Here is a 16,566-nt window from a genome sequence, read left to right as displayed (position 1 = left end):
GCATTATGATGGAGTAGGCTTACAAAGAGCATTGTTTAAAACTAGACCACAGTACACTTCAGAATTGTTTGTTTAATGGGTGAGAATATAGAGACAGCGAATCACTAGTGATCAGCAGCTTTCTAGCAGACTACGCAAACACTTTTCACACTTAGTTTGTAATCAATAATAACCTTGCTGCACATGCGAGCTCACTCTCAGATTGATTCGTCATGTCTAGACAATCTTCACCTGCTTTTAGGTATGTACAGGTAAATATGAAGGAAGACAAGGTAAGTTTGTCTTCATATTCAGAAATTGTACGCTGCATGGCAGGTGAATTAAAGGTGAGCTTAGATTCCTTGACAGGTCACTCAGAACGCAGCGGACTAATTCAAACAACAAAACTTATATAAGGTATAGGGCGGTTGTTCGGTGAATTGGTACTTGTAGAGCAGATGCAGGCAAATTCTGTCAATATTAATATAAAAATAGGAGACATAGTTTGGTATGCAATCGGCTATATTAGTTGACGTTTGACCTGGAAGACAGCGTAACAGACAATCTACTAGCTTTTCAACCTGCTCATGGTAAACGCGATGTTGAGGCCATATGACTTTGCAGGTTGGCATTTGTATTATAACTGCCATCAGATGAGCTCTTTGAGTAGTTTACAAAATATGCTTTTACGAATCACTTTTTTGCGCTGCAACTATCTATTATAGAAAACCTACTACATCTTATATGCGCAAGAAAAGGGCCCAGTTGCATTCTTAACAAGCAGAAAAAATGAACCAAAGACATGATTGTCTATCTATGAAACCTGCAATATTGCGCAAAAAACACACTCTGTCAGCTGATTCTGCAATCTCCTTCATCTTCTGTTCTGCACATATGTCGCTGATGGTTTGAACAAATGGTACAAGTCATGCCATATGATTATATCACTAAAACAAATGCTTCATTTTCAAACTGCGTGTCACTCATCTAAAGACTGGCTCATATTATATTGTCGTATGTCGGCAGTGTCCTCTCAGCGATTATTCATCAACTATGTGCCTGTAAACCGGTGGCATCATCGAGACAACGCTGATGCGTTGGGAAATATTGCAGCTGTAAAAATTTCCTGATAGTTCAGGGGTTTCCATCATCGCCTGTGTGATGTGTACCACTTTGGTAACTGGTGGTCGCGGATTGCTTGATCTATATTTTCCTTTCATGACAGTTGCTGCAGGACTAGTATTTCATCATTTCTGTTATCGTATAGTATGATGAGAATGTTTTGTCACTGACTAATCGAGGATGTAAACGCTGATGGGTTGTGATAGTGGGAACAATGTTATCACGAACAATCACCGACGCATTGTGGGATTAATAGTAGCATATGGCGATATAGTGTGAACCAGTTTTTAAGCCTGGTTTCCATATCGATGGCGAGACCCCCGGTGGTAACTTGCGCAGCAAAACGCTTGCAACGCTGGGCCGGCGGCTTCTGTTCACATATAAAGCTGCATCGTTAATAATTGCATAAAAGGTTCGCTCGCCATGCCATTTCGATAATGCTGACCTTCACCTGTACAGTGCATTTTGGGAAAGTTTTGCCTGCGGCTTTTCGTGAAATTTGAACAGCGCTAAACTCTTGCGTTGACCGCTGGCAACTACCGGTGGTACTTGGCGCGTAGTTTCACATTTCACCACAATAGCCCGCGGTGCTGTCGCCGGTGCTTTGCGGCCTATATGGGGAACTAGGCTTTAGGGTCACTCTAGACAACTTTGTGAAAATGTCCCAAATGCATTGGTAATGAGTTATCATGTCACTTGCTAGCAGTTGTTTCACTAGAGACTAGACTGATGCTACGGTCCCCTGTTTATCCAGTTATCAATCTATGTGCAGAACATGAGATGATGTCATGAAGTTATTTGGTCACTTTTGTTGCCCGTAATTCTATTTCACTTGCTTCAGTGATTGTCTGCTGCATGCTTTAGTCTGTCTATTGCAAAGATTACCCTTGTCATGCCAATGAGGCCGATACGATAACGATACGATAACTGATGCCGATACGAGAGACAAAAATCAGTCAAATGTAGTAAATTTTTTACACAATTTAAATTGTTTATTATAGAATTATAAGAGTATATTTTTTGTTTTATTTGTACTATGTGAAGATTCTATAATCGGCAATGCAATGAAATAGTCTCATTTCTGAGATGATGACAAGAAGGTGCACAGAAGAGTATGGTTAGATACAATTTATGTTTAAAGCCAAAATTAAGCAGCAGATGTTCTACTTTGCAGAGCAGCACTGATTGTGGTATATCTGAGCTTCTGCTATGGCTACAATATCTATGAGGACAGCATACCTAACGGGGCGAGTGTCCCCCACCCTTGCAAACCTAACTACATATGGAAAGGAGTCGGGCATGAAAATGTTTTAGGTGGAGGAGTTAGAAACCCATTCGGGGTCCACTTTCAAGAGGCAGGAAAAGTACGTATAGAGATTATCAAATGTCATCGTTAATATGTCTAATGATCGCTTCATGTTTAACATTTCAGGTTCATATAGAATATGCAGTTTGCACATCGGGTAGACAACTCCCAATTTATTAAACAATAAAGCCGACAATTCTTATTGTCAGCACCTGGAAAAGGTACATGCAAGATATCATAGTAGCTTTTAAGCAATGCACTCAAAAGCTATTTTAAGTAGTTGCGAAAATATGAAGGTCGTTGGAGGGCATGGGTTATTTTACAACCAAGATTTTGCAATAACTTCAGCTGATCACTTTGTTTTCAGTCGATCAGCAACAATTACCATTAATATTGTGATGTCACAAATGCACGATAAAGTCGCAAAAAATGCAAAATAAATGCAAAAAATCGCATTTTTTGTGTGATAGTTAGAACTTCCTAGTCAACTGCACCCAACAGAAGATTAAAGCAAATTTATCATTAAATTAATAACAAGATAATTTTTAGCCATTTTAAAGCAAAAGTATTACCCAGAATACATTAATTATGGTTTCATTGCTATTGAGGATGAAGGAGAACACCGCAATGCGTGATTTGCATGAAAAATTTTGTTGCCAAGCCATGAAGTTTGTTAAAGTGGCCCTTTAGATGGAACCATGCAGAAGAAACAAACAGAGATCAAAGTTATTTTGAGCAGATCAGACAGAATGCAAAAACAGTGCCGGAATCAAACGGGCCAGTTTTAACTCCATTTCTTGGCAAAGAGTGTTTTAGACGACTAGACAATAAAATTCCAACTCTAAAGTCAAAACAAAAAATAATAAACCTTTTGTAGACAAATCATGTCTTTTTCGAATCTATTTCCAACCAGTTTCTAACCGCTTAGATTTCAGATCACGTTCTGAGCAATATTGGCATTGGCTATCTGAAAAATGTCTGAGTTCCTTGCTCTGCTTTGTTAAACTGGCAAAATCTTTTTTGTAAAAAGCTAAATTAACATAAATTAAATAAACATAAATTGAGGCTGTGTTATATGAACGTATCTTATATGATGTAGATGTATTTTAACACTGACCTTATGTTATATAGCAATGGACGGTGGACTTATGTAATGCTGACTCCGATGGAGATGGAAAGAGTAATGGAGAGGAGTTGGGAGATCCAAATTGTGTTTGGGTCTCAGGTAAGAATACTTCTTTAACCAAAATATCACTAATGGTCATGAGAAACCAAAGGAACCAAAAGAAATAGGAGTTGTCTAAGAAATTGGAGTTGTTTATGCATGTACCTACATGTACGTGTAAATATAGGCAAGACTTCCAGATTTACTATATAGCCTTCTTAACGAATAAAGTTTGATTTTAGTATCAAGCATAAATCAAGTCTAAACACCAACTACATGTATGATAGCTGAGTGACAGTTATGATAGTTGAGCGACAGTTATGATAGTTGAGCGACAGTTATGATAGTTAAAGTGACAGATATGATAGTTGTAGTGACAGTTATGATAGTTGTAGTGACAGTTATGATAGTTGTAGTGACAGTTATGATAGTTAAAGTGACAGTTATGATAGTTGTAGTGACAGTTATGATCATAGATATAGTAAACCCTAGATTGGCAAATAGCTATCACTACAATGAAGCAAAAGTGAGGCACATAATTGGCTGTTGTTTTCCGACGTTACGTCGCAGTGATGTGCATCACAGCATCAGAGCCTTCAATTGAGCAATGAGTTTAGTAGTGAAAGCATGCTTGTCATACTAGTTTTTAAGTCATAAACATAACAATAAGACCAAATTCTTGGTGAAATGTCATCAGAGGAGACTACAACACCCCAGGTATATCCTGAATAGCCCATAACAAAACAGAACTTGAACTCAAAACAATAAGTTCTCAACAATACCATAAGCTATCTATGCCAATTAAAGACAACAAGCGGAATGCTGCTAGTGGAAAATAATAGGAAAATCATCATCATTGGTTTTGAGTCAGCAGCCAAATCTGTACATGGCATTGCTCAATATCTTTTCAGCAACTACTCTTACATCAACTACTTCCTAACCTTTAAGATCAACCAGGATCACATTGAGACTCTGTTTTCCAAAATACGATCTAAGGGTGGCTATAACAATAACTCTGATGTGCAGTGCTTTAGATCTGCACTTCGAGCACTGCTCATAAAAGCAAGTATCACACCAAGTCCTAATGCTAACTGTATTGATCTGGATGTAATCGCTATATTAAAATCAGAATACACTATGCCGCTTCAAAGCAGGAATCTAGTTCAACCAACCTTGGACAAAAACTATCTCGTCTAGTTATTTTCAGTCATTTCTAATGGGTGTTTAATACAGTGGTCCAGCTTAACTGCTTCTAAATCTCATTTGATTCATTAGCTTGTTATTAGTTTAATTTCTATTTGGTCACTCTTTGTATTATCAATGATAAAGAAGCTGCTAAATCATTGGTATTATCCATTACCATGTGTGTAAGATTCTTGCCTTTCTCATCCAAAGTCATTTTTATATATTTTCAATAAAATATGCAGTCTCAGATGCACAATCTATGGAATAATTGTGCAGTTTTTTGTGCTAAGTCAATAGGAATTCTTAGATCAGCTGATTCACTCTACACATCACCATGACGTCGTGTCATGCTAATTATAGGCCTCACTTATTTTGATTATTCGCATATCTAGGGTTTACTATATCTATGGTTATGATAGTTAAAGTGACAGTTATGCTAGTCGAGCGACAGTTATGATAGTTAAAGTGACACATAATTTCAGACTAACCATGACTAACTTGGAACAACCATAACACAAGAAGGAATTACTTCCTTCTCTCTTAATACTCTATTGTTTTTTCTGTCTCTATCTGGTTTTCTCTCTTTAATCTCTGCCAACTAGCTCCACCCGCATTTGTCAGATTTGCATGCTTTCACAGGTGTTGCTGAGCGAACTCTCGGATTATCTCACCCTGGCATATGTGAGCCAACAGACTCTGACCTGTGTCTTCAGATGAACAGCTGGGAGATAGATTGCAGTATTGCTGACTTTACTTGTCATGGTCTAGGAGAACCTGGTGAGTTCCGCTTATCATCTGTAATAGCTGAGCATGACGCATAAAAAGTATTCTTTTATGCAAAAAAGATGTGAAACAGTATTCTGTGAGAGATCAAAAGGTTACTTTTAATAACCACAGCTACATGTAGGAAAAAGTAATATAAGTATAATGAAAACGAACATGAAACAAGACAAGTATGAATGCGTGTTTGGATACACTGAAATGTAAATTCCAATTAATCCTTCCTACGCTTTCTGCGCAAGCTTTCACGGGCCGAAACATATGTAACGGCTAACAATATAGCATATAACATATAATGGCTAACAATGTTTCCTATTACAGACACGCAGAACGTAACAATAAAATTTGACAGAACTCCTGTGCCTGCGCAGGAGACAACCTACATGTGCCAGACCTTTGACATCCCCAATGATCAGGTCTACCATCTCTTCGCCAGCCAGCCAGTTATAGACAATCCCTATGTGATGCATCACACTCTTGTCTTTGGCTGCACAGACACACCTCGTGAGTCAGCTCTGCCCCGCATATCTCCTTATTTTCTCCTTCGTATACTCTGTCAACCTTGGATATACTTAGTAAAACGTACTGTTATGGTTGCTTGTAGTTGTACATATGTAGTTTTCAGTGCACGATAGAGGGCAAAGTGCAAAGAGAGAGGCCTTAGTTCCAATCCTCTCTATTATTATTATATTATATTATTATATTATTATAGTAACTGTGTCCATTCGTTTATCCTATCTGAAGCAGGGTTGAGAGGTTAGGAAAAATGTTGTACTATGTAGGATTTTAACTCCAGACTTTCATCATGGTAAGCTAGTGCTCTAACAACTACTCTAATCGACTGACCATCAAATTTTAGAATAGTTGTATGTATAGTTATTACACCTGACTATCACTCAAGTCACGCTAAACAGCCAGGATACTAGTAACTAAAACTGATAAGTACTACACACTGACAGCTTAGAGCAGGAATTGCTGTCATTAATAGTAGTAAAACCAGATAGGGGAAATATGTAGTTTCAAGAACCAATAACAATATAAGCAAGAGTACCCTACAGCGTCCCTCTGTAACAAAGTGTTGATTTAGTATGAATCAGCAAGTAGCCTAATAAATATTTAATAAATGGGTCTTCCAGTGTAACAGACTGACAAAGTCTCAATAAATACGAATAAATAAATAAATGTTGTACAAAACGTCTTTTTCCTTCTTCTTATTTTTTTAACATACTTATAAGTCCCCTAATTTAAGGATCAGCTCTTAAAAACTAACTGTGTAAAGAATTTGATATGATTGAAATATTGGGACTTCACCGAGTCGGAGTTTTCCTTCTTAATGTACTGTTTTATATACTGTTTAAATAAAATTTTTTAATTCCATCAAAGGTGGTCGATACTGTCCAAGGGCCGCTCGGCAGTGTAAGCATATACCCTGGTCACAGAATTCTACTTTTTCCTACAGTCTCTGATACCAGGGTCATAAGGTTAGCCATATTAACCCTCTGATTTCTTTTACCTGCTGAAGAATTTTTTAATTGAATATTCTCTAAGCTATCAATAATTCTATCATAGAGTTGTGTGCTCCACCGGTTAGTTTTAAGATAGGTTGGCAGTCACAAATCTTGCACATTGACTTTAGACGGACAACTCTACTGTTCTTCAGCAAGTACCTGCATGTTACTCATATAACAATTATTTAATTAGACAATTTTCATTTGCTCTATATTTTTGTAAAACCGCGTCTATGTTTGCTAGCTGACTAAATAACGATTGTAGACAGTCTTTTTTCTGTGAAAAGACGAATAACTACATCTAATTAAATTAACATCAATTTTGCCGAGTTTCTCTCAAAATGTTTTATTGCTCACAAAAACATATGATTATACTGAAAAGGCTTATATAGCACTCGGTTATAATCCATGCATTTTTTAAAGTCATTACAAGAACAGACAGCTTAATTTTAATTAGCGTTTAGCCCGTGTACCAGTTTATAACAGTTCATCAGGCTTGCGGATGAGCAATGACTCAGTTCAATGAAAATAAGAAAGCATATACATAGCAAACTACTTAGTCGACTAACTAGATGATCTTAACAATCTGGGCAACTACTATTATGGTATAACTTTTTTATTTGAGCGTTTTGAAGAACTTTGCTTAAGATATATAAGCCTGATATTCAACACAAATAAATTCTATAAAACTGTTAAGGGTACATTGTTATCACACCAAATGTTTGGAAATGTAGAGCTCTGTATTCCATAAAACTGTTAAGGGTGCATTGTTATCATACCAAATGTTTGAGACTTTGGAGCTCTGTATTTTAACATCTATGCTTATGATCGATTGGAGACCGACTTATAAGAAAAGATGGTGGCGTACTTACTCTCTTATTTTTGCATCCCAAAATCAAACAAGATTCTGCTTCTCATCATTAAAACTAGAAGCACAAAAGTTGTAATACATTTTACCAGATATCTGTTTGAGGTAATTACATTAAACTAATCTCCATTGCTAATTTGAAATAGAATGTCCTTCTTGTAACCAAAAGCTGTTGTCTTTTGGCTGGACTACTAGGCCACCCATAATAGAAACTAGAAACAAACTATTACAATGTTTTATAAAGTTCTTGTTAATAGTTAAAATTCCGCTTGAGATTTTACACTTAGTGTATTAATTGCAATTATTGCTCTGTTATTAGCCAGCGAGTACGCCTCACCAGCACCATGTGGCATGTCAACGAGAGCTTGCAGAGTTCTAATCGCAGGCTGGACTGTAGGTTCCCCTGGCAGGTGCCTGGGATCCACTGATGGGTTTTTGGTTGGAAAAGGGCACTTCAGCCAGGTAATGATGGAGCATCATTGGAACAACCCGACAGAGGAAACAAATTACTTGTAAGTCAGACAATTAGTGGACAATGAAAAACTGTGTAGCAAAAAGGTCAGCTATAATGAATTCACATCTTCAAGTTCATATGAAACTAGATGGAAGCTGTTTTATCATCTGTAATACCTTAATTTGTATGTATGCTGCGTACTTGGTCTCTACTGCTTTCCTAGAGATAAGGATTACTTAGAACTGTAAAATCCTATACATTGATGGTAGTTTTAAACTCAATAGCAAGAACTGCTAGACAAATGAAGAAGCGCTCATCCTTCTATTTTGGTATGTAAAAAAAAAACATTTTCTCTGGAATGCCCATCATTTTAATGATGGGAATTTTAAAATTAAAATTTGATTTAATTTAAAATTTTTAAATTATTAATCATTTTGAAATTGAAATCATCATCATCGGTGTCTACTCGTAAAATATTTTATCCAGCAGTCCACACCGGCTAATTTAATATTTTGGTAAAAAGTTCTGGGTTAGCAAAAAACACAAATAATTTAATTTTACAGCTTTTTAGAAGTACTGTACTTCAGCCTAGAGTAGCTTCAAACCACACTAGTGAACACAAAATATCAAAGGTTTATGGTAGAGGTTAGAGGTTTATGTTAGAGGTCAGAGGTTTATGGTAGAGGTCAGAGGTTCATGGTAGAGGTCAGAGGTTTGTGGTTAGGGTCAGAGGTTTATGGTAGAAGTCAGAGGTTTATGGTAGAGGTCAGAGGTTTATGTTAAAGGTCAGAGGTTTATGGTAGAGGTCAGAGGTTCACGGTAGAGGCCAGAGGTTCATGGTAGAGGTCCGAGGTTTATGGTAGAGATCACAAGGTTTATGGTAGAGGTCAGAGGTTTATGGTAGAGGTCACAAGGTTTATGGTAGAGGTCAGAGGTTTATGGTAGAAACCATATTTTCAGTTTATAAAGCAGCCTTTGCTATCAACTACGGTATGAAGGCACAACTGAATGCCTCCTTTTAACGAGCACTTTTATTCAGTTACAATTACGAAACTTTTTTCTCATGCGCCAATCAATTTGCGTTAAACCAACTCCTTTCGCCCGATCTACATAGTGAAGATAATAATTTCACAATAGAATTACTCAGTTTATAAACTAGATCAAGCTAAAGATAGATCAATATGATTGTGATTAGATTCTTAATAGTGATTAGGAAAGGTGAGACAGCGTGTCAGCCTACAGTAGACATGGCATATATACATTACTCCTCAGTGCTAGCATTACTGCCTCATGTGAATTCCTGTCACTGCAATGCTCTAGCAATTTCATTCCTAAATACTAAACAAAAGATGGCTCTATTTTAGCGATGCGTCTGGTATCACTTTATTCCTTACTCGTAACTTGCGGGAAAACAGCTTGGGCACTTTTATTACTGGACAGAGATCGTTGACTATACCTCCTGGAGAAGATTCTTTCACTGTCAATGGAGTCTGTACAAAAGACTGTCTTCAGCAAAAATTGGAAAACACTCTTTACATCACCTCAGCCACTCTACATATGCACTACCTTGGTCAGTACACACTATTTCTGACAGGCTCTTGTGTGAATATGTAATTGCATCAGCAGGTGTTTGTGTTTATATAAAGTTATCTTGACATTTATCTTAGTTAATATGCACCATAATGGAATTGGCAGGTACTTGCGTCAATGTGGGATTATATTGGCAGGTACTTATGTTAATGTGGGATTATATTGGCAGATACTTGCGCTAATGTTTAATTACATGTATGTTGGCAGGTGTCAAATTATGTTGGCAGGTATTTGTGTTAATGTGTCAATATGTTGGCAGTTATTTGTTTTCAGGTGTGGTTATGTTGACAGATACTTGTGCTAATCTTTTTATATTGGCAGGTACTTGTGTTTATATGTGATTATGTTGGCAGGTACTTGTGTTTATATGTGATTATGGTGGCAGGTACTTGTGTTTATGTGTGATTATGGTGGCAGGTACTTGTGTTTATTTTATGATGAGTAGCAGCAACTTTTTAAACTCACATATGGTCCACCTTAGATATCTTTTGTAACTCACATTTAATCTCACTACAGATGCATGAACTACGGTGTGATTCATAGTAATCACTTTGTTTGCTCAGCTGTCAAGCTGTGGAGCGGCTAATGACCAATGAATAAGTAAAAGGCTTTATCGATGACATCACATCTTCATATGATTATAAATTAATACATTCAGTGAATAGTTTACTTGAATAATACAATTGTTACAGGTTCCTCTGGAAGGGTTGAGCATTGGAGGGATGGAGTCCTTATTAATACCTGGTTTGATGCGTCGGAGTACAGCTATGACTCTCCTGTCACAAATGTGTAAGAATATAAAGCATCTAGTTGAATGCCCAGCTTTGCACGGGTAATAAAATAATTATCCAATAAATTTGAGTAACCTAAGTACCTGGTAAGCTAGCAACTTAAAGGTTGACTTGCAACAAAATTCACATTACAGTTATTTGATATCAAAAGATTCACCAAGTCTTACTCTGTTGTGTTGTAAGTGCAAAATATGTGAGAATGTGATTACAAGCTCTTAAAAGCTCAAAAATGAACAGTTAATCGCAGCCACACGAGACCGTCGTAGTTTGGATTCTCTTTCCAAAACGGCTCAAATGTGACATAGTTGTGGGAGATGGTTTCTGTTTACACTTTTGTGCAACCTTATTCGTCGAAATATTTTAACCAATATACTTCACGCATTCAATAAAACCATGTCTTTTGTTCTTACGCGTCTATTTTATTGTCATTTTAATGCTGTCACTTTTAGCAGTGATATCTTATAACTTACCGTAAAAATTCATTTAATTTTTTAACCTTACCTCGAAGGAGTACATATCATTGTCTAATAATCATGACGAGCCTGTTGGTCACCTGTGATAATTGAAAAGTGCTGAAAAATTATTTGCGAAGTATTGAGTCACATGATCAGATGACGACTTGACGATTAGATCAAGCCGAAACAAAACTGTAAAGTAGCGAGAATCTATATTTGATACGGGGTCTTCGGTAAAACTCGAAGTGTTTGTCATAAACTAGTGCTACGATAAGTTTTATATTGAGCTTTTTATTGGCCTTTCAATTCACGTGAGAACATCACATGACAAGACGATAACCAAACTGTAATGATTATGTCAGAGAAATAAACAGATTCCAATCTACGGCGGCTTTTCATTTTTGAGCTTTTAAGAGCTTGTAATCACATTTCCACATATTTGGCACCTACAACACAACAGAGTAAGACATGGTGAATCTTTTGATACCAAATAACTGTAATGTGAATTTTGTTGCAAGCCGACCTTTAAGCTAGTAAAATCATTACTATAGTGAGAGCCGCATCAAAAGCCGACTTAATAAACGTTACGTTACGCGTAATGATCAAGCGTAATAGTTATTAGCAACAAGCAATTTAAGGGCAAGTATTTTAGCAGATGTAATAAATGTCATTACAATCATTAACTGGTATGGCCAATTGGACATTGTCGTGTAATGGATTAGCTCGCTAGTTTGCAGACCTGACGGTTACAAGCTGACATCCTCTGTGAAGGTGATTTTTCATTCGTAAAACCTTATCCCTGTAACTGGACAGACAAATGACAAACAGTGAGATTTATATATATATATGTATAAATATGTATACGCATGACAAAATTGGCACAAAAAATCAAATTATTTAAATCATTTTCAAATAATTCAATCGTTTTTGGGAGAAGTTGGTGATTTAAAAAAGCAGAATTAATTGCGAGGTAGCAGCTGTGACTGGTACAGTTTTCCCTCACTGCTCTGTTTAATAAATGAAATTATGACATCAAACGCTTTAATGCAATCAGCTTCACTGCAAGCATTGGAAAGTATTTTTCCCCCTTTTGGTTTCGTTCATTCAAAATTAGGAAATCGACTAAAGAACACGGCAACCTGGTAGATATATTTATATTTCGAATGATCAACCGCATCAACCACACCAAGGAAGAATGCGCTCAAATATTTCATACTGCCTTTTCATGTGAAGCTGCTAGTAGCTCTACTTTACTAACTTACATGTAGTTTGCAAATTATTATTTTATATGCCTTTTATATATGTTTTATTTGCCGTTTATATATGTTTTATATGCCTTTTATATAAGTTTTATTTGCCTTTTATATATGTTTTATATGCCTTTTATATATGTTTTATATGCCTTTTATATATGTTTTATATGCCTTTTATATATGTTTTATATGCTTTTTTATATATGTTTTATATGCCTTTCGTATATGTTTTATATGCCTTTTATATATATGTTTTATATGCCTTTTATATATGTTTTATATGCCTTTTATATATGTTTTATATGCCTTTTATATATGTTTTATATGCCTTTTATGTATATTTTATATGTCTTTTATATATGTTTTATATGCCTGTTGAATGGAAGAGATATGAGAAGTTGTTAAGCTAAAGCATGTAAATTCCAAATACATGAATAAAAAAGAGGCTAACCAGCGTTCTGGTGTGCGATACAAGCCACAGATTATTTGCATGAGCAACGATAAGCTAAAAAAATAAAATTTATCAAAGAGATCGCAAAAATCAAAATAATTGATGAAAATCGAAAAAACCAGAATTTTTTGATTTTTCTGAAAAAAACCATGATTTTCTCAACTCTGACACATTGAATTTAATACTTACACAAAGTCAACCTAACCTAGAGCCTTAACCTAAAACTTAATAAATCTCGGTCTTACTCTTTCATATGAGATGCACTACATGTACTTGTAGTACATGTACCTATATGCACTAAATTGCACTACATGTACCTACATTACAAGACTAGTAGGGAAGTTACTGACATGCTCAGAGTATTCGTGAGCAAAACTATTGCCATAAAATCAGTATAAGGAGATACTCATGTGAGTTCATGGGCTGACAGTAAAACATGCTGATTGGCCTTGTCCAATAATAATAATAATAAATAATGATACACCTTACTACCTATTATCTATAGGCCTACTTAGTAGGATAGGTCATATGCCTTACTACCTATTATCTATACTTAGTAGGATAGGTCATACGCCTTACTACCTACATATTATCTATACTTAGTAGGATAGGTCATACGCCTTACTACCTATTATCTATACTTAGTAGGATAGGTGATGTGATGTAATCTATATTTAGAAGGATAGGTCATCCACCTTCTTGTCTGTAATCTATATTTAGAAGGATAGGTCATACACCTTCCTGTCTATAATTTATATTTAGGAGGAGAGGTGATACACCTTACTGTCTGTAATCTATATTTAGGAGGATAGGTGATACACCTTACTGTCTGTAATCTATATTTAGGAGGATAGGTGATACGCTTTACTAGCTTTTATCTATACTTAGCTGGATAGGTGATGTCTTACTGTCTGCAATATATATTTAGAAGGATTGGTGATACACCTTCCTGTCTATAATCCATATTTAGGAGGAGAGGTGATATGCTTTACTACCTATTATCTATACTTAGTAGGATAGGTTATGTGTCTTACTGTCTGTAATCTATATTTAGGAGGATAGGTCATACACCTTACTGTCTGTAATCTATATTTAGGAGGATAGGTGATACGCTTTACTACCTATTATCTATACTTTGTACGATAGGTGATGTCTTACTGTCTGCAATATATATTTAGAAGGATTGGCGATACACCTTTCTGTCTATAATCCATATTTAGGAGGAGAGGTGATATGCTTTACTACCTATTATCTATACTTAGTAGGATAGGTGATGTGTCTTACTGTCTGTAATCTATATTTAGGAGGATAAGTCATACACCTTCCTGTCTATAATCCATATTTAGGAGGATAGGTGATACGCTTTACTACCTATTATCTATACTTAGTACGATAGGTGATGTGTCTTACTGTCTGTAATCTATATTTAGGAAGATAGGTGATACGCTTTACTACCTATTATCTATATTTAGGAGGAGAGGTGATACGCTTTGCTGTCTATTATCTATACTTAGTAGAATAGGTGATGTGTGTTACTGTCCGTAATCTATATTCAGGAGGATAGGTGATACACCTTCCTGTCTATAATCTACATGTACATTTAGGAGGATAGATGACATACCATATATGACTACCTCTAAAGTGTCTCTTATTTGTGTTCCTAAAGAAAAGGATTTAGGTATATAGTTAGGCGTACAAGAATGTACCATAGTATACAGCGGCAGCAAAAATATTGCTTTGATTTCTCGTAGCTTTGATCCACCGATTCCATTGATGGAAGGAGATGAGATAAAGACAATCTGTACATACAAAACCACTTCAAAAGACGAAATTACCTATTATGGAGATGCCACTTCGGTATGACAGATTTCAGTTGTTTTTTTCTGATGTGTCGTTGTGTGCCTGTTTCTTTATAAACAAGCAATATTGCTGTCAAAACAGGCTTAGCAAAAAGGGTAACGAAACAAGACACTGTAAATCTGAAGCTATTGCAATAGTGATAATCTAAATGGTTGATTTGTTGTAATGTGCAGTTACTTGTCTGCTCGTATCTCTTATAAGATATGATACTCAAAGAGATTAGGGAATGCCATTTTACTTCTAACAAAAATAGACAGTGAAGATTACAGCATTATGAAATACAACTTATAAACCGGTAAAAAACTTTAACTGCATATTATCATTAAATTTTTTCTATTTGTAGTTTTTCCTGTTATCGTTATATTGTTGCTATTTATAATTTTTCCTGTTATCGTTATATTTTTCCTATTTATAGCTTTTCCTGCTATCATTGTATTCTTCCTATTTATGCGCTGCTGAGAGTAATACTGCACACATTCGTTTATCCTGCAGGATGAGATGTGTTTTGCGTTCATGAACTACTTCCCCTCCGAGAGAGGACCGGATGAATGTGTGGCCTTTGACGACATCTCCTCATGCGATCGCTTCTCAAGTGCAAATTCGTTTTCAGCATCCGTCTATCTGTTTATCAACCTCCTATGCCTTCGGTTTATCTGAACTCCTTAACATTTTATCACAAGTGTAAACCTTTTTGTCCTAACATGAATTTCTCTTCTCTCATGTTAGCTATTGCATAGATTGCAAGCTTAGCTGTTCACTGTCTTTTTCCATTTGTATAAACGTATTTTCGTTTTAACCCTTTCCTGAAATATACTGTGTTCTCTAATGAGCGTTTCTGTACGCTTTAACGACCCATATTTTTTCTGAAAAAGTTTTCTTATACATTTGTCTCCAATTTCACTAGCTAGCATTTTTAAGCGCAATAAAGTACACAGAATAGCTACGGTGGCATAGTGGAAAAAACCCAGAAGTAAAAGTATTGACAGCTGTTGACAGACTATGATTACACATACAATAGAGTAAGAAGGAGAGACCTTAAGTTTCACATGATTCATCCTTACATGCGCACACCTCTTTTCTAATGGAATTACATTTATCTTAACCAACATTTAAGTCGTACCTTGCAGATGTTACAGTCAATGTGTAAAATTGATCAATTTGTAAAATGCCTAAACTATTTGGTCAATTTACAAATTTCCAGATTTATTCAGGCATTTTACAAATTGACTAAAAAATAAGTCAATTTATTTAACAGATTGCCTGAACATTTGAAATGAAGCAAGACAAATCATTTACGTCAAGTAGTGCACCAACTATTACATATATGCATTCTTACATTGTTTAATTTGCTACTATTTACATGTAGTATTTTGAAAATACTTCTTTTAATAAGTAAAACATATGGTGTGTAATATTTGGTTGAAGATATGAAGATTATCTACAGTTGAACAGATGTTAAGATCAAGTACTCGAACCAGACGCTTGAACGCTAAGGTGCTTGGATGAGTTGTTAAGGGTAGCCATACAGGTAGCCAGAATGTAAAGGGTAGCCATACAGGTAGTCATAATGTAAAGGGTTAGCCATACAGGTAGCCATAATGTTAAGGGTAGCCATACAGGTAGCCATAATGTAAAGGGTAGCCATACAGGTAGTCATAATGTAAAGGGTAGCCATAATGTAAAGGGTTAGCCATACAGGTAGCCATAATGTTAAGGGTAGCCATACAGGTAGCCAGAATGTAAAGGGTAGCCATACAGGTAGTCATAATGTACAGGGTAGCCATAATGTAAAGGGTAGC

General features: G+C 35.9%; 1 protein-coding gene across 1 annotated transcript; it reads left to right on the top strand.

The window, feature by feature from the left end:
- Positions 1 to 163: 163 nt before the first annotated feature.
- On the top strand, positions 164 to 15,708 carry LOC137399593 (DBH-like monooxygenase protein 2 homolog). The gene is made up of 10 exons (XM_068085772.1): positions 164 to 241; positions 2,276 to 2,465; positions 3,539 to 3,632; positions 5,397 to 5,534; positions 5,859 to 6,041; positions 8,233 to 8,425; positions 9,732 to 9,937; positions 10,650 to 10,746; positions 14,659 to 14,764; positions 15,260 to 15,708. The coding sequence occupies exons 1-10, from the start codon at positions 213 to 215 to the stop codon at positions 15,422 to 15,424; spliced, it is 1,401 nt and encodes a 466-aa protein (XP_067941873.1). The 5' UTR covers positions 164 to 212; the 3' UTR covers positions 15,425 to 15,708.
- Positions 15,709 to 16,566: the final 858 nt, after the last annotated feature.

Source organism: Watersipora subatra, chromosome 7, assembly GCF_963576615.1.
Source record: "Watersipora subatra chromosome 7, tzWatSuba1.1, whole genome shotgun sequence".
Lineage (NCBI taxonomy): Eukaryota > Metazoa > Bryozoa > Gymnolaemata > Cheilostomatida > Watersiporidae > Watersipora > Watersipora subatra.
Note: the sequence above shows the minus strand (reverse complement) of the source record. Positions and strands in the feature narration are given on the sequence as shown.